The following is a 23864-nucleotide window of genomic DNA, read 5'->3' on the forward strand; positions in this document are numbered from 1 at the left end:
TAAGGGAAGGTAGAAAGAGACCCCAGAGGCCATGCTAGTACCTAGTTACCACTGACATGGGTTTCCTAGAGGTTGCTCTTCCTTCTAGGGATGGGAGTTTATTAGCATGTTGATGCTCAGGGTGGGTGCAGCTTTCCAGCCCTTTCAGAAATCCTGAATTCTCCCCAGAGGTGCAATAATAGAATATCAGACATCTGAAGTGAGCCAGTTCCTGAGGGAGAAGTAGCAATCCTTTTCAGATTTAGGATCCAAGGAAAAAATAGTTTCTTCCATCCCAGCCACAGATTGGACCCCATGACCCTCTGCTCTGGTTGCAATGGCTGACATCAAGATTTGGATCCAAAATGTTTTGGCTGAAGGATGGGGTGGGGGAGAATATTGAACCTCCCTCCCCGTTCTTGAGCTACCAAAAGATGGAGGAAGAAAAAGAGGCGGGAAGGAAAAAAAAAGAGGAGGGGAGAAAGATGGAGAATATCTCTCTAGCGCCCTAGGATCCTGATTTGTGTGGGGAAAAGGGGGTGAAATGGAGACCCCCTTGTGTAGATGGTGGGGCACTGCCCCTAGGAAGGCACTGCCCCCAGAAGCCCAGGAGGCTCGTGAGCTCCCAGCTCAGTTGCCTGCTCTGGCCCGTTAGCTTGCAGCGTGCTCCCAGTGAACCACCAGCAGGTGTTGCTCAAGGTACAGAGCTTCAGCAGGCAGGCAGAGAAAGAGAGGGAAGGGAGGCAGGAAAAGGAGGAGGCAGGCAGGCAGGGAGGAGGGAGGGGGCAGGCAGGCAGGCAGGGAGATATGGAGGGAGGGAGTCAGGAAGGGTGGCTGGCTGGCTGGCTGGCTGAGGAGCCAATGGAATGAATGGACCTGACTTGGGGGAAGAGAAGGGGGAGAAGGAGGAGGGGGAGGGAGGAGGGAGGAGGAGGCGAGGAAGTGATAGCAGCAGTATAGCAGCACAAGCCAGAGACTAGGCTGCCTCAAAGGAGGGGGAAGCAAGGGACCCCCGGCCCCGGATACTGCTCAGCCCAAGGTTGGGAACACTGGAGATCTGGGAATCTGGCTTCTTTTTTAGGTTGTTTAACCCTCTTGTTTTGCTTTGACCCTAAACACCCATTCTTCGGAGGGTGCCATTGAGAGCTTTTGGAGAGAGAGGAGAGGAGAGGAGGAGGAAGATGAAGAAGAGAAGGAGAGACAGAGACAGACAGATAGAAAAAGAGACACAGAGAGAGACTCGGAGACAGAGGAGATAGAGAGGGACAGAGACAGAGACAGAGAAACAGAGAGAGGGGGAGAGAACACCCTATTATTAAAAAAAAAAACCCAAAAAACAAGGCCTCCTTGGTTGTAGCCTTAGCAACCACTATGAAGCTCTCTCCCAGACATGCGTCCATTGCTGGGTGCTGGAAAACTGATTCTGAGCATCAGTGTGTTCCATACTCTTTAAAGAGTCATTGAAAGCAGCAAGACCTTGTCCTAGCCTTGTCTTTAACAGTCAGTGGCTGTTTCTCTGTCCTGGTAACTCAGCTCATGTAACTCTTAGAGGCTAGTGGCTTCTGCAGTCAGTGAGAACCCGGGTCCTGGAGTTCAAATTCAGCTGCAAATACTTAATACGTGGATGTCTCTGAGCAAATCAGTCAACCCTCAGCCTCGGTTTCTTTACCTATGAAATGCCATAATAATAGCACCTACCTCCCCGGGATGTTGGACTCAAAGAATATAACAATGGTACAGAACCTTGCAAGTTTCAAAGACCAATATAAATGTTCTTATTACTAAGCAGCCCCTCAGCAACTCTATATGGCTCAGTCATAAAGTATTCGTCAACCCACACTGATTGATTCTTTGAACCACAAGTTTGTTTTGAAAAAAAGAAATTAGCCATTTTGGAGCTCTTTTCCTCCCTTGCAAAAAGTGGTTGAATATTTGGCCATCTGTGGGAAACTTTTCCGGAATAAGTGCTTCATCCTTCTTGGAGTATCTCTATTCATTATAAGAGCCCTTATGGAAAAAAGATGGGGCACAGGGGGGCATGTGGTTCAGGTCCTCTCCAGTGCCGGACAGAGCCGAGACCCCTTTTGCTTTGCTGTTGAACTTCATTTTCCCTCCCTGTGACATGGTCAGGGTGACCCAGAGAGACCCTTAGACCACCAAGTCTGTAGAGCTAGTACAATGTTGGGGTAAGATAATGTACATAAAGGGTTTCCAAACTTCAGAGTGCAAGGTAAATAGAGACTGCTCAGTGGGTACACACACGCATGCACACACATACAAGCACACACAAGCACACAGAGACACCGTCTTCAGCCAGCTGGGACTATCCTCCAAAATTTCAGCCCTGCCTCCCCTGAAAGGGACCTGTTGAAACTCTCCCATTCAACAGAAGGCCAGGAGCCTCTGCATTTTGCTTGTGGGCACAGTGAAAAGTTTATTTTATGCATGTTAAATCCTGCAAACAAAACAACATATCTGGTCATCTGGCTTCCATTAGCTCCCAATTTTGCACATTTTATCTGACTCCTCCTGAAAAGCTGGCTTGGACTCCAAGGGTTCCCCTTTCACACAGGCCATCCAGCCCCTCCAAATTCTCACTCAGACTTTCTGGTTTCCTGCTTTTAACCTGAGAAACTTTCCTCTTATTCTGAAAAAAACTTCATCTCTGGGTATGAATCTCATGGTATTAAACTTCTGTTACCACAGAGAGGAGTTGGGGAGGGGGAGAACACTTAAGAGGAATGATTTCTGTGAAGAGCAGGGAAATGAGAGGAGTCCCTTTTTTTTCCCTAAAAGAACTGTGTCCCCAGGAAGCGAGATGATTTCCCAAATTGCTCCTGATTTTTAAAAAATGCTTCAAGAATGAAAAGGAGACTTTTAATTTTCCAATCAAACTGTAGTCCTGCGGGGGGGAGGGCAGAAGAAGGGCTCCCCAGCCCTAGGACTTGGTATGGGCAGACATATTTTTCAAATGCCTTTGAGATGAGTTGCTCTCTGAGTTTTGTCCCCGTCAGATGACGGTTTCTCTGAAAGCAGGGACCGGTGCTCTGAGGAAGCAGGCTGTAAACAGAGAGCTGGATCAATGAAGTGACCCCTCTGCTTGGGAGAAGTCAAACTGAGTCTGGGAGGAGATGGCTGTCCCCCACTGTGTCTGAGTAGTAGGGGAACAGTTGTGAGCTGGCTCCTCAGTGTGGGATTGTGAGCTGGCTCCTCAGTGTGGGAGGCCTGCTCACTTCTCATTTTCTCTATTAAAAGGCTGAAGATTCACTGGCTCCGTGTATCACCCAACAGTTAGTGTCATCTTAGACAAATAGGGTTTTCCATTAGATAATGAATTATGAGAGAAATATGTTTCACACTGGAAAAACCAGTCACTTGCTGATGTAATGCTAACTAACCAATCCCAAACAAAGCCCCAGCCCTCTTCAGTTTGAGTGGTACCAATGTGTGAGTGTACAAATCAGCAGTCTGGTATAAAGCTTCCCATTAGGAATACTACCAAGAAGCTCTTGCCTTCCTCTATCCCCATTCAAGGAGAGTGTGCTGGTGGGAGCCCCGCAAACAACAAGGTAAAGAAATCTTTCCAACTTTTTCTAGAGGGCCTGTATGTACCATTTACCAAATGCAAAGCTCCTTGGTTACTGCTGTGTCTGTGTGGGCTGGGGAGGAGGGAGCCTTGCAGGTTACTGAGGAGGTTTGCAGGAAGGGCTGGGATGGGGGCTCCAGGTCCATCCAGCAGGCTGATGCTGAGTCTGCAGTGGACCCCAGACAAGGTATCCTAAAACCTGGCTTCTCTCGCACATCTCAGTCAGCATCCACACATGAAGAAATGCACATGGGAGAGGAGAAGATTTTTTTTTTTCCGTTCAGACTCACATTCATAAACAATAAATCCAGGGAACACCCACCCACCCACAGACACCTATGGTAGGCCAAGTCACGAGAAGGGTTGATGTGGGGCTGCTGCAAACAGGACTTATTTCCACTCCCTTCTGCTTAGCCCTTCCTGGCTTTCCTGCAGTCACTTAAACTTTTAGTACTCTTTCGGAATCACTTGTAAAACTTAATTGAATTACAATATGTTTGGGGCTTGTGTTTACGAGATTCCAAATATTTAAGTATATCATCTGAAGGATTATATTACACATATATGTTTAAGAGGGGAGGACAGTGCAACTGCCTTCTCTCCCCCTTCCATCCCCCCCCAAAAAAAAAGGCAGGAGTGAGGGAGTGCTTGACACATCCTGAGCAGTAACGAGGTCATAACTGAGCTTAGCAGATCTCAAAGCACAAATGCAAGAGGGTGTTAATGGCAAGGAATGCCTTATAAAGCGTGATTCTGGAAAGAGTGGGCACTATAGGAACTGCATCACACATTGTTGATTGTTCATTTACCTCTCTTATTTTAACTTGTTTCCACAATTACCTCCCATCCCTCCGTGCTCAGATATTATGCCCTCATTGTTTAAGGGAATCAGAAAGTCTATGGGGGTGAGCTTTAGAAATGATTATTTTTTTCGACCACAACGATGATGCTGAACTGTAATGTACTGTACACACTGGGTGCCAACATATAAGCCGACTACCGAAATAGAAAGGGTTTCTGTGTGGGAGAGGGAAGCCCACAGAGAGGCAGGTAGGGGGAGCTTTCATAGATAGACACCTTAAAGAAACTTCTGCAGGATAAAAGAGAGGGGCAGAATCTAGACAATAAGGGGGAAGCAGCACAGTGCCAAAGAGGACCCTCCTGGAAAGGCACTATTTAAAAAGTCTGCTTTGTCTTTCATTTGGAAAAGGGCATGAAAACACATTAAAAAAGATTTCTCTTGCATCTTTTCTCTGAGCAAAAAAAAAAAAAAACACTAAAAGACAGAACCCATTAAAGAACTGGGAGACAGGGGGATCCAAGTTCAAGGGGAGTCACATGATGAAGTTAAACCATCCCACAATTTACCTCTTAGATTGGTTTTCCTACAGAACTGATCAGTCAGAGACAAGAGTGCCCAGTGTGCATAAAATAAAGTGAGGAAGGAAGAGCAAAGGAGTTTGGGGTTGGATCTGTGAATTCTGAAGAAAGCAGTAAGCTAGTGTGTGTGTGTGTGTGTGTGTGTGTGTGTGTGTGAGAGAGAGAGAGAGAGAGAGAGAGAGAGAGAGAGAGAGAGAGAGAGAGAGAGAGAGAATATGCTAGGAAAGAGAGATCCAAACAGTAGGCAGTCCTGTACATGTCACATTAAGATATTCTTCCCACTCTAGCCTCCTCTTTCTCCTCTCTTTCCTCTCTCTTTCTTCCTCAATCTCTGCCTCTCTCTGTCTCTCTGAGTCTGTCTCTGGCTCTCACTATCTAGATGCATTTTTGTAATTGAGAAATGTGTACTATATTCTGACCCCCAAACAAAAGTATTGTTCCTCCCTTGCCTTCAGATCCCTTGCCAGTGTTGATAATCTTGGACATTTAAATGTGAATGAATAGGAGAGAGGAACACCATCCTTTCAGTTGCATTCAGGGTCCAGCTCCCTTCCCCCTCCTCCATGCCCTAGCTCCCTACTTCCCCCATTGATGCTTCCATCCCTCTTTTGGTCTCAACCCCTCTCACCTTCAATGCCAGGTGACCGTCCAAGGTTTAACAAGGGGATAGTTTCCTCCAATACAGTTGGTTTTGCTTCTTTAAACTTTTTTTTTAATTAAAAAAAAAACAGGAGGGAGAGGTAGAAGAGAGAAAAGGGAGGGCACTGGGAGCAAGATCCCCCTCCCTTTATAATAGGGAGAGTAAACTATATATATACATACATATATTATGAGAATGGTGGTATTTGAAGAGAGGTGTGCGTTAGGGAGCAAGGATCATAAGGAAGGCAGCCTGTCAGAATCTGGGCTGTTCCTCCCCCTCCCTATTCATACATAGCCTTTACTCACAGACAAAACTCCCTCCCTCTCTCATTCACTCACTCACTTCAGGCCAATCCGTCGTTCGTTCTCTCTCTCTCTCTCTCTCTCTCTCTCTCTCTCTCTCTCTCTCTCTCTCTCTCTCTCTCTCTCTCCCTTTCTCTCTCTCTCTCTCTCTCTCTCTCTCTCCTCTCTCTCTCTCTCTCTCTCTCTCTCTCTCTCTCCCTCCTCCCTCCCTCTCTCCCCCTCTGTCTCTGTCTGTCTCTCCCCCCTTCTCTCACTCTCTCCCTCTCTCCCTTTCTCCCTCTCTCTCTCTCTCTCCCTCTCTCTCTCTCTCTCTCCCTCTATCCTACTCTGAGACAGTCAGAACTCTCCTCCCTGACAGCCACAGTCGTCCAGCACTTACTGCATTCGGAGAGGGAAGAGACCTACAAACCAAACTTCACAGAAAACTTTTTGTTCTTGTTCCAGAGAATTTGCTGAAGAGAAGGAAAAAGAGCGAGAGAGAAAGAGAGAAGGAGAGAGAGGGGGAGAGAAAGAGAGAGAGAGCGAGCGCGCGGAGGAGAGAGAGAGCGAGAGAGAGAGCAAGCGAGCGAGCGAGCGAGCAAGCAACCCCAGCCCACTGCCTGCCGGAGGGAGGGGGTCAGCTCCCCGGGCTTTTAAAACCAGCCTAGCCCCCCAGCTCGGGCGGCCAGCATGCCTGGGCTCTCGCTGAGAGGCTTTCTTTTGGCGCTCTGCTGGATCCGAGTCAGGAGCTCCCCTACGCCGGGCTCGGAGGGCGCCAGCTCCGGCCCCGTCCCGGAGTGCCCGTCCTGTGCCCTCAGCAGCCTGCCCAAGGAGATCCCCAGCTCGCAGCCGGAGATGGTGGAAGCCGTCAAGAAGCACATCCTCAACATGCTGCACTTGAAGAAGCGACCCGACGTCACCCAGCCGGTGCCCAAGGCGGCCTTGCTCAATGCCATCAAAAAACTGCATGTTGGCAAGGTGGGTGAGAACGGGTACGTGGAGATCGAGGACGACATCGGGCGCCGGGCAGAGATGAATGAGCTCCTGGAGCAGACCTCCGAGATCATCACCTTCGCCGAGTCAGGTGGGTGCCTGCCGCTTCGCCCCCGTGGCTCCCCACCCGCACCGCGCTGCACTTGCGATGGGTGCCCTCCCCTCGGCTCCGGCACTCCCGGACTGGGCAGGAAGGCAGGCTGGCAGGGATGGGTGGCTGGGGCACGGAGCGGCGCGGGACCCGCGGGCTGCATCGCTTGCCGCCCTCGGCCCTGGCTGGGCAGGAGGGGAGAGGCGGCCCGGGCGCGGGACCGAGCGGGACCCCGAGAGGGCTGCATCGGTCGCCCGCTTTAGCCCGGGCTGGGTAGCCCGGGCACAGTTCGGGGCAGAAGCTCCAGGCTGGATCTGCCTCTGCCCTTGGCGCCTGGGCAGACGGGAAGGGGCGAGCGGCCTGGGCACGGAATTGGGAGCTGTGTGGGCAGCATCATCGACTGCTCTCGGTAGTGGCTCGGAGCCCGGGAGCCGGAGGTGGGCAGCCTGGGCACAGAGCTGGCCAGGCCGTGGGGCTGCCTCGGCTGGGGCTGCTCCGGGATCTGAGGTGTAAACGCGCGCTTACGCTGCCGAACTCGGACAACCCCGACGGGGGTGGGAGGTAGGGGTGGGTGGCGGGGAGGATGTCTTTGACCAGCTTTCCAGAGCCCAAAGTCGGGCGGGCTTCCTGCTCGCGCTGGGTGCCTGGAACGGTGGGGAGACGGGACTGCTCGGTTCCCGCTCCCGGCTTGTCGGTCCGGGGGGAGCGGGGTGGGGGCCAGCCCGGGCCAGCGGGAGCTGGGGGCACAGAGCTCCGGAGCCGCGCCGCTGGGGGCCCGGGCCCCAAACTCCGGCCATTGCGTCCTTATGGCTTTATTTTTGTTTTCTGCGGGGGGGTGGGAGGGGGGAGAGAAAGAAAGGAAGAGGGAAAGAACTGTTTGAAAGCGGAGATGCCGCCGCAGCGGGCGGGCTGGGCTGCAGGGCGGCAGAGCCCGGGATGCTGCAGGCCGGCAGGCCGGCCAGACGGAGCGGGACGGCCAGCCAGAGGCCGCAGGGCCAGACGGCAGGGCGCTCCGTTCGGATCTCTCCGGAGCTGCCTCCCGGGAGCACACACACCCTGGGCGTTAGCTGGGAGGACTGGGGGCAGGCGCACTTGCTGTCAGCTCCCTCTGAGCTGGCATTCACATGGGTAACATTTGTAACACTGACTTTTGCCCTCTGAACCAAAAAAAGAAAGCCGGGAAAAAAGAGGCTTGTTCTGGGGCAGTTTCGGAGAGGCCGCCCCCTGCCAAGGAATGCAACCTTGCTGGCCGCTCGCGCAAGCCTTCGGGCCCCTGTTCCCGGGGCCCCGAGAGGCAGCGCTGTGGCGGGGCGCGCGGGGGCTCCCCGTGCCTGCTTGCCCGAAAGGGGCCGTGAGGGCGGCGGAGCAGCCGGGCCCGGCCGAGCCCATCTAGAGAGGGAGCATTTGGGGGCGGGAGCCCACCAGGCCGAGGGCTTTTCCCCACCCCCGGGCCCCTGGCCCCGCTGCTGCGTGGGGCCTGTGGTCGGCAAAGGGGCCCCGACCACTTGGGAGAAGCTGGCCGCGGCCGGCACCGCGATCCGGGCCATATTTAAGACTCTGCGGCCCCGAAAACCTGTTGACTCCGAGGTCCTTTTGCAAGAAAGAAGTGCCAGGTCAGGAAGTGTCCCGTCCCCCTGCCAGCCGCCTTCCCCTGCCCTCGGGCAGGCCAGGCCGGCATCCCACATTCCCCAGTGCTGGCTCTCCAGACTTGGAGGGGCTTGGGACTCCCACAATTCTTTTCGACCTGATGAATCTGGGGGCAAGGACTCAGTGTACACCCCCCTAAGTCATGTCACTGCCCGCCTAGGGCCCTTGGCACGCAAATGTGCTGGATAGTTTTCTGGGGCTGCTATGGCACCTGCCTCTTGACTCCTGTACCTTCTCAGCAGTGGGCTTTAGCCTGGGGTGCCACAGGGCCAATGGCAACTGTACCTTTGACCATCAGCCCACTGACCATTCTCTTTACCCCCAAGAGGGGCTGCTAGCCTCTAAACTGAGACAAATGGGGGGGGGGAGAGCATTGCAGCTCCTGGAGCGGTCTCTGGCTGGGACATCAGCAGGGACATCATCCCCCCTTCACTCTGCTGGGGTCCACCCTCTCTCACTCTTCTGCCTCTTCCTTTCCAAAATAAAAGCAAGACTGCTTTTCTCTCGGATTCCCAGCAGGCCTTGCCTTCACTACCTGCTAAGCAGTTAGTTTGAGGGAACTAGAGCCATCTTATTAAGGAGTTAAATGAATCCCACATTGTCCAGAGTGGAACCTCGCAATCGAAAGCACACTCACCTTCTTGGTGAGATAGAAATAGTGGGGCTCTGGGAACAGGCCTGTGGCAAAGATTTGGGGTTTTCTTTGGAACTATCCTCCCCCTATAAGAATAAGAGCATTTCATCATCTTCCAATAGGGTAAACTTTACCACCAAAGAAGGAAGTGAGCTCCACAGGAGGAGTTCTTAACCTGAGCTGGGAGAACTTTTTTTTTTTTTTTAAACTTTGTTAACTGTATTTCAATATCATTGGTTTCTTTTGTATTCCTCTAGTTTTATGTATTTGGGAACATGACTGGTTTTGCCAGACTGCCAAAGGGCTCCATCTGACCTAGGTTAGGATCCTGAGCCAGTGGATTGGCCAGGACCTGTTGCCCCTGTGAGCTGATGATCATAGAGTAGAAAATCTATAGGCAGATGAGACTTACTGAACAGTGTCGCCTAAATAACATCCTTCAGGATCTCCAGAGCCAGCCAGGTCTTTTTTGCTAAAATATTGTCTATAATGCAAATCTGAGGCAAGGGAATAATGGCCTGCAGCACACCCATGTTTGCCATGTCTTTGTCATGTGCTTCTAGGGCCCAGCCAAGGCAGAGGGGTGCCATGGGCAGGACTCAGAAGCCCCCATGCCGGGGCCTAGTCAGCTCAATGTCATTCTTGGCAGGTGGAGGGCTTTCTCCAGGCTTTCTCCAGGCTTTCTTTCCAATCATGGGTTTTTTTTTTTTTAAGTGAATGACAAGCAGGAGAGGGACAACTGTGCTGATCTAGCCCCTCCATCCCCATTTCTTCCATTCAGTAAAATAGAAATGTTGTCCCCTTACTGATCAACCAGAATTAGATCTGGAGCTTGGGGAGCTCTCAGGATGGCTCTGGATCCTCCCCCCACAGCAGAGATGGCCTCCTGGGATTGTCCTGTTTTCAGAGAGCAGGTAGAGAGAGGGAAAGGGTGGGGGGGGGGCAGCCTCACTCAGCCTGGCAGGTGGCTCCTTCTAGTTTTGCAAATGTTGCTATGGGGGGGGGGGGAGAGACGGGGGCAATGGGGTTGTTTTATTAAAGAAGGGAACTTCTTACTCAGTGAACTGTTAAGCTTTGGGATCCTGCCCAGGCCAGAGGATGAGGCTGGCAACTTTGCTAGCAACCAGCTAGGTGACCGGCTCAGAGCAGCCCCCAGGCAGCAGGGAGGAGGAGGAGGGGAGAGATAACCAGGAAGGAAAAGAGGAGAAATCTGAAACCTCGGGGCTGGAGAAAGTGCGGAGAAAGCTGCAGGAGGAGGTCCCTGCAATCCTGGGGCCTGGAGGGTATTGTTTGCCGAGGGATTGGGGGAGGTTCGAGCCACTGATTGATTCCTTACCTAGAGACACAACCTCTGTCTGGGGATCGGGCTGTGCTGGGCTAAGAGCAGGAACGCAGGCAGTGGGGATGCTGTCAGCCGGAGGGGCCGCCCGGCTGTGGGGGTCGGTCGCCCTAGGACGGGGGACGGGCCACAAGAGGGCGCCTCGCAAAGACTTTTCGCAGCGTGCTCCTTAGCAACTTGGCCTCCGAGCCCCGGGAGTCTCGCTGCCAGATGGGCAGAGGGCTGAGGTTTGGGGCATGATTTGTGCCCCCCCCAAAGTGGGGGCCGCGGCACGGCGGGGGCTAGAACTCCACCAGTCCCAGCCCGTCACCACTAAGAAGGCGAGTGCCGAGACCCCGGGTTGGGTCCCCCTGCAGTGCGGGGGACGCCGGGGAGAGGAGCCCCACAGGCCGTGGTGAGGAGGGAGAGGCCGGGCAATGACCAGGTCTCGCTGGGAAAACCAAAGCAAGCGGAGAAGCCGAGAAGTGGGACCTAATGGTCAAAGGCACCGGCTTGCCCCAGAAATAGCTGCCTCCCTGCTCTGGCTTGCTGCAGATTCCCTGGCAGGTTCCAGCAGTTTCCCAAGTGTCATAAACAATAGTGAATGACTCTAAAGGGGAGTGAGTGTGTGCCCATGCATATGCAAAGGGATTTATTTAGCAGCTTGCGGGAGCTTGGTCTGGGTTCATTGTTTGGAGCTACTATCATTTCTACCATGGCACCTCCCACCCTCTCACCTCTTCATTAATCGGCGGCGCCCCGGGTACCCCGTGGCCAATGACAGCGCCTCGGACCCCTGGGGAGTTAGTCCTGGCCCCTTTGGGGAAGTTGGGGAAGAGCCTGAACTCCTTGGAAGAGGAGGGAAAGGGGAAGAAAAGGCAGCATCAGAAATGGAGTCACCTTTTGTGACTCTCAGGAGAGAAAGATAGCTAATCAATCAGACTGATAGATAGACAGATAATGATAGATAGAAAGACAGACAGACAGATAGATGGACAGATAGATAGATAGATAGATGGATAGCTGGATGGATGGATAGCTGGATGGATGGATGGATAGATGGATGGATGGCTGGATGGATGGCTGGATGGATGGATAGATGGATGGATGGATGGATGGATGGACAGATGATAGATATGTGTGTATTTGTGTATAACGTGTATAACCATGCTCTGCCTCTGTGCATTTGGGAAGATGAGTGCCATGCCTTTCTAGCAACTTCTTGGAAAATGGTGGCTGTCACTGTGGCCAGGGCCGCGTCCTGATTCAGAGCACTTTACATCCCAAAGACAAAAGCCCTCCTAACTGAGATACTTCGGGAAAATCTCAGACTTCAGCATTTGCGGAAGCCACTAAGGAGGATCAGCTTTTTAAAGTTAGGAATTCCTCTTGCTAGGAGTTGGGGGAAGGGGGGATACTCAGGGAGGGGACTTCCTCCTGCCTCACCTATCATTTCCCTTCTCCCTATCAATTTTCAAAGCCAGATCTTGGAGAATCTCAGTCTTTCCAGGAAGAACAAGGGCTTAAGTTTGCAGGATCAATAAGCCTTTGCAGGTGCCCTTGAGGACTCCCCACACCCCTATTCTGGTCTTCTTGGGAGGGGATTTGAAGTGCCCATCTTGTGAGGGACTTCAGGGTTGCAGTTGGCTCCGTGAAGGGCTCACTCTCTGTAAATGGTAATTTTGTGGCCCCTGGTACAACTACTCACTAACTAGGAGCCCCAGGAGGGAATGCCTGTGGGAGAGGACTTTCTTTGATTTTCCTTTTCTCTTCCATATGAGTTTAAATCTTCTATATAAATGACAAGAACCCAGGACCCCCCCTCCCAGTCACCCTAGAAACTCAAGAGCTACAATGATGAAGGAAAGCTGGTAGCTTTTCTCCCCCTTGTCCCAGTTATAGCATCATAAGGGTCAGAGAAGAAGGATGTAAAGCCCTTTGAAAACACGTGCAGGCTGGTGGTCACCGCTGCCGCTGCTGCTGTCGTTTCTTGGCTTGACTGGGATTTTCTCCGGGAAGTTTCTCCCAGTGTGGAGATTCCCTACACTGACAAGTGTGGTCAGCTCCCCCAAAGCTTAGGGTCTTCAGGATGTGCTTGGGAGCCATTGAGCATTTTGGGTATCGTGCTGAGGACCCAAAGGGACTTGAGAAAGCCCCATTGGGGAAAGGCTGAGCTAAAGGGACCCTCACTCCAAAGTCTATGGCCCCTCAGCACACCCCACAGTCTCTGCTCCTGTGATTCCCACTGTTCATTGTAGCCTTTTTTCTCAATGGATTTCAGATGGAAAAGGTCCTGGAACTGGTTGCTATTCTGCGTGTGTTATTTTATGCTTAATGTTTGGCAGACTGTCGCACACTTGGATAAAATAATTGTTTATTATGATGATTATCTAGCTCTCATTTCTATTATTAACTTTATGATTTTTTGAGTGGACCTCTGTGGCACAACAGGGACGTGGATAGGTTAGTGCCCATGGGAGCAGAGGCGAGTCTCCTGGCCTCTCTGCCTCAGTTTCTTCATCTGTAATATGGGAAGGATAATAACACCTACCTCCTTGAGCTGTGAGCCTCCAGTGGGATGAACAGGCTCAAGCGCCTGTGGAAATGCTAGTTATTATTATCCACGGTTCCCACAGACTGGGTGACCACTGTGAGACCCCGAGTTCCCTCATTTGTAGAATGAGAAAATGGATTTTCTCAGGTCCCTTGTAGCCTCTCAGTCTAGAAGCCCAAGATTATATGTGAGTAGGGAGCTACCAGGAGGCATTTAAAAAACTCAGTGCTTTGTAGCCTTAGAAAGCTGCCCCCGGGGCACGGAAACAGTCGGGTGGCTTGTCCCGGGTTCTCCTTCCTCTGATCCTTAAGCAGCAGGGGGGTCTAAGGCCGAGAGCTGCCCTAGAAGCCAAGATCTGGATTCAAGTCCTGCCTCTGTGACGCTGTGGGACCCTGGTGGGGTGGGAGGAGGGGAATCCAGCTGGTGAAGTTCATTGGATAGCTGGGCAGCGGCCTCTCTCTAGCTCTGCCTCCCTGAACCGCAGTGATGGGGGGAGGCTGGCAGGGAGGGCTCCCCCCAGCTGTTCCCGACGCCCCCGCCCCTCCCATCCTCTACCCCTCGGTCTGGACCCCCTTCAGCCCGGGAGTGGGCACCCGGGCCTGGGTCCCGGGCTGACTTCCTTCCCTGAGAACGCCCAGAGCGGCAGCCAGCTCCCCTCCCCCCACCTCCCCTGCGTGGGTCTCCCTGCCTAGTGACTCAGTCGGTGGCAGAGATGAGCAGAGCAGGCTCGGGAGGAAGGAGGATGGCCCGCCTTCCAGAGCAGCCGGGGCCAGGGGAAAAAATAGCAGAAGTAGTGAGGAGAGGAAGCTGATGGAGAGTGGGCACCTGAAGGGAGGCCCGGGCCAACCCAGGGCCCAGATCACTGCTCTCAGGGCCCTTCGAGGAGGGGGGAGGGAAGGAGAGAGGAGGGAGAGAAAGGGGGAGGAGGAGGAGGAGGGAGAGAAAGGGGAGGAGGAGGAGGAGGGAAAGAGGAGAGAGAGAAGGGGGAGGAGGAGGAGAAGGAGGGAGAGAAAGGGGAGGAAAAGGAGGGGGGAGAAGGAGGGAGAGGAGGGACCTGGGAGTAGGAATATTCTCCCTTCCTCCCTCCCACCTGGGTGTGCTCAGGCCCGATTTGGGCTTGTGGGCCCGGAAAGGCTGTGCTGAGGCTGCCCAGAAAGAGTCCTGGGCTCATCCGAGGTTGGCAGAGGTGGGATTGGGAGTTGGATTAGAAGAGAAAAGGATAAAGGAAGAGAGCTTCCAGGCATTTGCTGGGCTGCTGAGACTCCAGCAGGCTGCTTGGGCCATTTTGTCTTTTAATACATTAACAATATCAAAAGGGTTTCTCCCTCCCTCCTCCTCCCTCCTTCTCTCCCTCTCTTCCTCCCTCCTTCTTCCCCCCTCTTTCTATCCCCCTCCCTCCACCTTTCTCTTTTTCCCTCCCTTCCTCATCTAACCCCTTTTGTTCCTCTCTGCACATTCCTCCTTCTCTCCCTGTCCTTTCTCCCTCTCTCCCTCCTTCTCTCTCTTTCTCCCTCCCCTTTTCTCTTTATATTGCTCTCCCTTTCTCTTTCCTTTTCCCCTCTCACCTCCTCTGTTCCCCCCCTCTCCCTTTCTCTCTCCCCCTCTCAATCTCTCCATTTATCTCTATATCTCTCTTCCTTTCCCTCTCCCTTCCCCCTCTAATCCTTTTTATTCCTCTTCCTCTTCCATCTCTCTCTCTCTGTCTGTCTCTGTTTCTCTTCTCCCTCTCTCTCTGTCTCTCTCTCTTGTCTCTGTCTGTCTCTGTGTCTGTCTCTGTCTCTCTCTCTCTCTGTCTGTCTCTTTCTCTCTCTCTCTGTCTCTCTCTCTGGAAAACACTAAAGCCTGAAAAAATGGAGTTCCTGTATCCTGGCAGCAGAGATTTCAGCTAGAAGGTCCCCTTCAGCTGCTCTGAGCATTGCCCACCCATCTCATTATACAGATGAGGGTCATTGAGGCTCCAAGAGATAAAGCCCCTTAGCCTTGACCCCGCCCAGGGGAACAGGGGATGGGGGTCACTTGCTGCCCCTGACTCTCTCCCTGGTGCCTTTTTCACTTTCCTCTTCTATTTTCTACATGAGCATCAGAAAACATCTGCCCTCCATTATTATGGCTGGTAGAAAACTTAAAAAAGCAAGGTACCTGGAGATAAAGCAGCCACGAGGAAGCCGGGAGTCCCTGGGTCCCTTTCTCCTGGGCTTTGGGCCCCCCCTTTTCCAGGAAAAGGCACCTGGGGCTTTGGGGCCTGCTCTCTTGGTGGTGGTGGTGGTTTGCTGTTTTTCTTCTCTGAGAAAATTCTCGGGATTATATTCTAAAGCAGTTCCAGAAATGGACTCCAGGCTACAGAACTGACAGGGGAGGGGGATATTTGGAGGGGATAGTCCAACTGTCAGAAATAGGAGGGGGGAGAAGCACATGGAAGGTGCTGCTGGCAATCTGTCCTGACGATTAAATGGGCATCCTCGTGGTGAGTGGGGACCTCGCTCCACACACACAGTGCAAGAGGGCGAATGCCCAGGGTCCATTGGGAGGCGAGGGAGTTCTTCCTGGTCTGGGGCCTTGATGTCGCAGCAGCAGCTGGAAAGACTGAGCCCCTTTCGAGTGAGCGCTTTTCCCATATTCCTTGTTTCCATGATGCTCAAAAATCACTTGCTTCCCAGTCCAGCTGCCGGGTGCTGAGATCTCCTCTCGCCCCCGGCAGCAGGTGGCAAAGGGCACAGGAGCTAACACCAGCCTCAGGACCCCTGCAACACCCCTGAGTGTGGGTGAAAATATAGCTGGGAAATAGGGACCAGAACACACCGTGAGCGCCGGTCATGGTGATAGGTGGTTTCTAAGTCAATCTGTACGTGTCCAGTTGAGTGGCTCCCATTTCCATTTGACCTTGACATGGGGCTTGCAGTGAGGAAGCCTTGGGTTCAAATCTCCCTTCTCACGTTTCCTATCTTGGGGGCTCTGGGCCGGCCTCTTCCTCTCCCTGGGCCTCAGTGCCCCGCAGGGCAGTGCTGGAGTCCTTCTCCACTCTGAGGGAGGCAGCGATGGTGGGAGGAGAGGCGGTGGACCTGGAATCAAACCAAACTCTATTATTCCCTAAACTGAGTGGTCCTAGTCAGTTCTCTTGAGCCCGTGATGCCGGCAAACAACGGACATCGGGCTTCAAAGATGTTCGGTGAACAGATGACCAAGAAAGGCCAGATGTGGTCCTCTGACCCGTCTGATCAGAACTGACCTTTACTCAGGACCTGGGACTCCATCACTGGAGCTAACGGCCCTAGGGGTTCGTGATTATTCCCAGTTGTCCAATGAGAAGACTGAGGTTCAGAAGCATCATGTAGGATCCCAGCTCTCTTTAGCCATCTCTCAGGGGTGGAATGGGCAAGGTCCTTGGGGAGAATGGAGCACGCTTTGTATTCAGCCAACTGACTGCTTTTGGGGGAGACTTGTTCTTTTTGGATCATCTCCTGCTCCCTTCCCCCCAGCCTCCTTCCCATATCCCTTCCCCCACCTCTCCCCCTCCCCAATCCCTTCCCCCAGCCCTCTCCCCCTCCCCAATCCCTTCCCCCCATCCTTCCCTTCCAGAACAGGCAGCAGCAAGTCTGTGGGAATGAGCTGACTGAAACCAGGTGTACTTTCACATCCTGGGATGATTCCACGGCTACAGTTTCATGCTCTCAATTTCCTAGAGAAAGCAAAGCAAGCCGGTGCCCTTTGGCTGGTCTGTTTGAGCAGCTCCCGTCTCTGGGCCTTTCCATTGACACCCCGCAGTGGTTAGGATTTCAGAGCCGGGGCAGACAGAAGGGAGCTTGTTATGGGCAGAGCTGGCATTCCCACACGGAGGGGCGGGGGAGGGCATTGGGGGGGATCAGCTAGCAAGCTCCTCTGTCCATGGCATGGGCAGACCAGCCCATCGATCAGTCTGTCTCTACCCGTGGGGTTTTGTTCATGCTCCATCCTAAAGCCGGGAGCTCAGCCTTCGTGGCTGTCCTTCCCTTTGTGGAAGAACATCCTGGCGCTCCTCCCCAAAAGCAGAGGAACATTACTTATTATTTTATTTAAATAGATTTACTCTATTAGAATGTAAAATAGCTTCATAAAATTATGACAGTGGCTCCCAGGGGCAACGAACGAGGCAGCCTCACACTCCCTGACTCCCCCCGCCCCATCAATTAGACTGTAAGGTGCGCCAGGGTGTTCCTTTGTCTGGTCCCCAGATCTCCTACAACCAGAATTATATCCAGTGCGGAGAGTGTTAAAGTGGGTGAAAACCACCACAAATAGGGGCCCTTCTGCCGCAGGGAGGGCGAGACCAGCCAGATGTTCGATATTGGGACCGTTGCCCTGGAGCGAGCCCCGAGTGGGGCTGACTTTCTGTGAGCTGTATGGGGCACAAAAGTGGGGTACAGGGACCATTGCCTAGGACTTTTTCTCAGATTTAGACCATGGAAGTGTGGCTAACAGACTCTCCCCAAGACCGGTAGGCACCCCCTGCCCTCTCTGCCAATGGCTTTCTCTTAACTTTGTCGACATTTTGTGTTGATGGAAGGGGAACCTGTTGCTCCCCCATTTCCCCGAGGAGAATGTATGCCCCTTGAGGGCAGAGGCAGTTCCTAATTTCATCTTTATCTTCTCCCTAGTGCCCAGTGCAGTGCCAAGCAGTGCCCAAATGCTTGCTGAAATAAGTTAATTTGAACCTAATTGAAGGTGGACAGAAAGATGGCATGTATGCTTATAGAACCGTACCTGTCATCTACGTGGGGGGGTGGGTTGCAGGACACTTCCCTTACAACAGCTGAGGAGGGGGCAGTGCCAACTTATCGCCCTTTTACCACTGAACAAACTGAGGCTAAGCCCTTAGTCATGAGTCTACAGCCAGCATCGGAGGCAAGAACTGAGCTCTCTCCCGATTTCAAGGCCTGTCTTGTTAATTCTCCCACAGTGGTTCTCCAACACTTCTCCAATCTTAAGAAGGACCAAAGACCCCCCTCCCAACGAGTTTTTGTTGTAGTGCGTTCCATCCAGCACTTTTTATTTTTACTTTTATTTCTTTTAAACTTTTTTTTAACTTTTACTATTTTATTTAAATAGATTTATGCTATTAGAATGTAAAATAGCCTCATAGAATTATGAAAATCATTTTGACCTTGGGATCCCCTGAAAAAGTCTCCTGGATGGCACTTAGGAACGTGTATCTCCACGGATTGTGATCGTCTCTGCTCCTAGACACACAATTCTCTGTGAATGGAAGGGTAGCGCGGATACTCACAATGTTGTCACATGTATGCGTTACAGCCACAGCTATTTACACACATGTCACACCCATGGGTACGCTATGTTATATGTGTAAATGCAGAGATGTGTCCCACATGTCTAGCTCTGTATAGATGCCTTTTAAACATATAACATGCGTGTTCATGGATGGTCCGTGTACGTGAGTGCGATCCCCATCGCAAATCCACATGTGATAACATAACACATGTATACATGTGGTTTCCTCATCGGGATGCTCTTCCAAGTTCTGGTTTTACGCTGAGGTTCTATTTGTAGGGGGTTGGGGTGGGAAGGGATTAATCTAGACCTGTGATTTCATTCGTGTGGCAAGTGCCTGCGTCCAGATTGGTGACACAAAAGTTTGCCGAGGACTTAAGTGACTGGCCCAGTCTCCAGTCAGATGGTGTCAGAGGAGGGATTTGACCGTGGCGGCTCCGAGCTCCAATGGCGTCCTCTATCCGATGGGCTCGGCTTGTCAGGCAGGGCGCGTTCTACAGATGAAGGAGGGCATTTGTATGTGAAAGGATCCATCGAGAATCAAAATGGGGGGTATTTTCAGGAGCAGGATTTCGAGCCATGTTTGATCCCCGAGAAGAAGTCTAGATAAACAGAGTGAGACGACAACAGAAAATGTCGATCTTGCCGTGAAGCACCTGTTTGTGGAGTCCCACATCCATGTGTGCTCGGATACTTGTCTGTGCTTGTTTAAGGATGGGGAGCTTTACTTTGCCCAATGGGGGACAGCAGGGCTTGAGTCGCGGCCTCAGATTCGGGTCCCAGGTCTCTTTTTCCCTTAATTTAACATTTTATGTTTTCCCCAGTTACATGTGAACACGTATTTTTAACATCCTATAAAAACATCTTGCGCTCCCCATTCTCTCTTCTGGTCGCCGCTCTTCCATTTGCTCCCATGACATTAAGCAATCACCCCACTTCTGGTGGCCTTTGGTTGCCCTTTCTTGTCCTTAAGTAAGCCCCAAGAGCCCTCGAGCTGTGAATCCATTACCCCTCTCTCCCACGGAGGCGGACGTTTCCACTAATCGGCTCCCCTTTCTCTTGTCTGTGTTTCCCACCCCAGGCACTCCCAGGAAGACGCTACACTTTGAGATTTCCAAAGAAGGCAGTGACCTCTCGGTGGTGGAGCGGGCTGAAATATGGCTCTTCTTGAAAGTCCCCAAGGCCAACCGGACCAGGACCAAAGTCACCATCCGACTCTACCAGAATCAGAAGCAGTCCCCGAGCAGCTTGGATGGGGGGGATGAGGCGGAGGAGGTGGGCCTCAAGGGGGACAAGGGCGAGCTCTTGATATCCGAGAAGGCGGTCGATGCCCGCAAGAGCACCTGGCATATCTTCCCAGTCTCCAGCAGCATCCAGCGCCTATTGGACCAGGGCAAGAGTTCGCTGGACGTGCGGATCGCCTGCGACCAGTGCCAGGAGACGGGCGCCAACCTAGTGCTGTCGGGAAAGAAAAAGAAGAAGGAGGAGGAGGGAGAAGGGAGGAAGAAGGAAGCTGGAGACAGCGGGGCCGGAGGAGAAGAAGAGAAAGAGCAGACCCACAGACCTTTCCTCATGATGCAGGCCCGCCAGTCTGAGGACCACCCACACCGCCGCCGCCGCCGCGGCCTGGAGTGCGACGGCAAGGTCAACATCTGCTGCAAAAAGCAGTTTTTTGTCAGCTTCAAGGACATCGGTTGGAACGACTGGATCATCGCCCCCACCGGCTACCACGCCAACTACTGCGAGGGCGAGTGCCCCAGCCACATAGCAGGAACTTCCGGCTCCTCCTTGTCCTTCCACTCCACGGTCATCAACCACTACCGCATGAGGGGGCACAGCCCCTTCTCCAACCTCAAGTCGTGCTGCGTGCCCACCAAGCTGCGGCCCATGTCCATGCTGTACTATGACGACGGCCAGAACATCATCAAGAAGGACATTCAGAACATGATAGTGGAGGAGTGCGGCTGCTCCTAGGCCCTCCCCGGCCTGCCAGATGGAGGGGCCCCTGGGGCTGGGGGGTGACGGACGGACAAGGGAGAGACGCAGGAGACAGTGGAAAGGCCATGAACGACAAGACACAAGAGCCTCCTTTGGGATGGAGTTTCTCCGGGAAACTTTAAATAAAATCAGCCGAAGACATATGAAGGAAACATGCAGACCCTCATAAGCCCGGGGCAGGGAAGAAGCAGGGGAAGGAGCTGGGGACTGTGGAGGGGAGGAAGAAGAGGGGATTCCCTCTCCTCCCTTCTTCCTAGGGAGAACCGACTGGCTACTTGGGTGGTGGACGCACGGCAGCCTCGGCCCTTTCCCCCGCCCTCTCAGCACCAGCCCTGAGGTCAGCTCCCCCAGCTTGTCAGTACCGTGGATCCCCCCATTCCCAAGAGCATCCCGAGAGCCATGGAGCGGAGCAGAGCTAGGGTCGGTGTCCCGGTTGGCCGAGGCCACGGGGTGTCCACCTGCCTGCGGGAGATGGACATAGAGATGTGTATCGGGGTGTATACACATCTCTATGTGGAGATCTCCGAGCAGACCAGGGCCCGATGAGATCCGTAGCCGTGTCTGCACCCACTGCCTACGGCAAGGGAAGGAGAAGGGAGTACCCCTGGTACGCAGGGGGTGACACCTTGTCTGCAGAGAGAGAGAGAGAGAGAGAGAGAGAGGGCAAGGATGTGGGAGAGATGAAAGAACAAAGGAAGGAAAAATACCAAGTAACATTTCGTTAAGGTGCTCAAGATTCTAGAACTATGCAACCTAATTGGTTTGAAACTGTTTACCTGAGAGAGAACAAAAAGAAAGACTTGTTTTTTTGTTTTTTTTTTTGTTTGTTTTTTTGTTTTTTTTTGTATTGGAAGTAACATGATTAATTTTTTTTTTTTTTTTTTTTTTTTTTTTGCTTCAAGGAGAGATACTTGAAAGGAAAGCTGTTTGATCCAAACAGTTCTATCTTTTGTAAATGTTGTTGTTATTGTTGTTGTTGTTTATTGTTTACTATTTGCACTATGATGATGTTTGACTTGTCTAATCCTTATTTAACAAGTATTTTCGGGGTGGGGTGGGGGTGGGGGGCGAAGAGCTGCACTTAATGTGAGCTATAGAAGAACTGCTAGCGCACACAAAATAGCTATTTTTATTATTATAATTCTAATTATTGTTATTATTATTTTGTACCTTACAAATGAATAGACACGTACACCAAAGACATTTGTGTGAGCCTTTAAACAGTCTGTTTGTGATGGGGATCATTCCGAGGTGACAGGTCAGGCTTCCGGTGGAAGGGGCAGTGAGGTGGATGGGAATGGGCGCCGAGGGACACCTTCCAGCTTGACCTGGCTCCTCCGCAGCCCAGCCAGGAAACAGGGGACATTTCTTGCTGGACGTGCAGTAGTTGTACACTGTTGGAAATCAGATTCATGAAGCGGTATATGTGCGTGCGCACCTGTCCGTCTCTGTGCGTGCAAGTAATATGCACTCACGCGCGTGTGCACGCGCAGTACACACACACATACATGCACACCCGTGTAGACACGCCCCGTGTGTATGTAGACCTACATTGTATCATGTCCATATATATTTTCAGAACTTCAGGCTGTCGTTTTTAATGTTCCTAAAATAATGAATGTTTGTGTGCAAAACACAGTATTTTTAAAGAGGGTGTGATTTTATTTTTGCTTTCTCTTTGGATTGTCTGGGGATCCATTGAACATTTATATTGAAACTGAGCTCGAAACGCCTGTGACTCTTCCAGAAGGCCCTCTCTAAAGTCCCTTGGGATCCTGTGCCTCCTCGGGGCTCCTCTTTCCCCCAGCTGACCCCCACCTGTCAGCCCCCACAGGTGAGAACGGGGGAGCTTTGGTAGCGAGAATCCTTGGTCAATGGCAGCTTTCGGTCACAAATGGGCCATCAGAGACTCGCTGTGAAGGTCCCGGCTCCTGGAAAACAACTGGGCCGTTAGCAACCTGCAAGCCAATGATCACTGGTATTGGTGAAAGGATTCCTACAGAATTTTTTTTTTTGGTCAAACTGTCAAAAAAGTTGGGATAAGAAGAGAAAAATTAGTCAAGTGGAGAGAGGTGGGGGGGAGGCAGGGGAAGGGGGACAGGGGTTTAACCCCTTGATTTTTTATTTGTATCTTCAGCCAAAACTTTATGTATGTGTGAGTGTATGTGCGTGTGTGTGTGTGTGTGTGTGTGTGTGTGTGTGCCTGTCTATGTTTCTTTGTATTAACTGAGATGCAAAAAAAAAAAAAAGAAAAAAAATCTTTTGTTTTATAAATATCAAAGTCCATGATTATAGCTAAGTTTTCTTTAATTTATTCCACAATATTTAGCTTGCCTAGTATCGCTATGGGTTATTCATGTATGTGCTTTTTTTTATACAGATATAAATTTTTTTTTACAGACTTGTTTGCAAATTGCAAAAAGAAAAAAAAAACAATCTTGGGACAATTTGCTAATAATTGGGTAAAAATTAAATTCGTCACTAAAATGTTTTGTAAAGTATTAAGGCTTTCCAAACCTTGTCAATCTGGAGGATTCTTTATATATGTATATTTATATAAATACATGTATATGTGTGTATATTCATATACATATATAATTATACATGCAGGTGTGTATACACACGTGTATATTCACACATGCACATACATACACATACGGGGGTATCGGATACCAGTGGGGGAGAGACAAAACTGTACCAAAGATAGATAGAGCAGCTGTCCTGGCAGAGTCTATGTGGTGACTGCACCCTCACACTTGTTGGCAGGGAAGGTAAGGCTAGGTTTCTGTGTGGGAGGATGGCCACTGCGTAGCAAAGGAGGAGAAGGTGGAAACAGGCAGGGCTTCTGAGCTCTTCCCCGTTTCTCTTTGCTAGGACATCTCTACCGCGTCAAGGCCGAGCAGGAGAGAGGGTGAGAATTCAATTTATTACCGAGTCCCAAATTTTCTTAAAATTCTATGGAAAGATTTAGGATCTGCACCGACTGTGGTGGTGAGGGGCATTAAAATTAGGCAAAAGGAAACCAGTTCTATTTCGTTTCGGAGAACAGGTGGGGTTCCAGCCAAAGAAACTGGGCAAGGCTGGCACCTTCATAAGGGACCAAGTGGAGAAAAGAGAAGGGGGAAATGGTAGTTGGTACCTGCTTTTATTTCTAACCTGAAAAGCTCATCTCCTAAGTGAACTAAAGACAATCCGTGAAGTTATTAGCCAAGGGAGGATGGGATGGAACGGTGAATAATATAACAGGAAGCAAAGAGAGATGAAAACCTATTTGATTTGATGATTAAAAAATGAAACCCAGAAACAGAGACATGCCTATTTCTAGAAAGACAATCAATAGACACACACACACATTCACACAGATTTTAATTTGATGGTCCATGGGCTAATTAGAAATCTTTGCCATTTTTAATATATTTTTTTGGGGGACACATGAGGTTCTGTGCTTGTGCTAACCTTTTTAAATAGCTGATTTCTAAGTATGAGTCCAGTTCGTTT

At 51.4% G+C, this 23864-nt stretch overlaps 1 protein-coding gene across 2 annotated transcripts; it reads left to right on the forward strand.

The window, feature by feature from the left end:
* Positions 1-3218: 3218 nt before the first annotated feature.
* On the forward strand, positions 3219-21223 carry INHBA (inhibin subunit beta A). Of its 2 annotated transcripts, XM_051978559.1 has the most exons (3): positions 3219-3548; positions 6335-6953; positions 19450-21223. In XM_051978559.1, the coding sequence occupies exons 2-3, from the start codon at positions 6560-6562 to the stop codon at positions 20340-20342; spliced, it is 1287 nt and encodes a 428-aa protein (XP_051834519.1). In that variant the 5' UTR covers positions 3219-3548; positions 6335-6559; the 3' UTR covers positions 20343-21223. The 2 variants fall into 2 exon arrangements, with proteins under 2 accessions (XP_051834519.1, XP_051834528.1); XM_051978568.1 differs by lacking the exon at positions 3219-3548 and having other exon boundaries at positions 6198-6953.
* Positions 21224-23864: the final 2641 nt, after the last annotated feature.

Source organism: Antechinus flavipes, chromosome 1 (assembly GCF_016432865.1).
Source record: "Antechinus flavipes isolate AdamAnt ecotype Samford, QLD, Australia chromosome 1, AdamAnt_v2, whole genome shotgun sequence".
In the NCBI taxonomy this organism is placed as follows: Eukaryota; Metazoa; Chordata; class Mammalia; order Dasyuromorphia; family Dasyuridae; genus Antechinus; species Antechinus flavipes.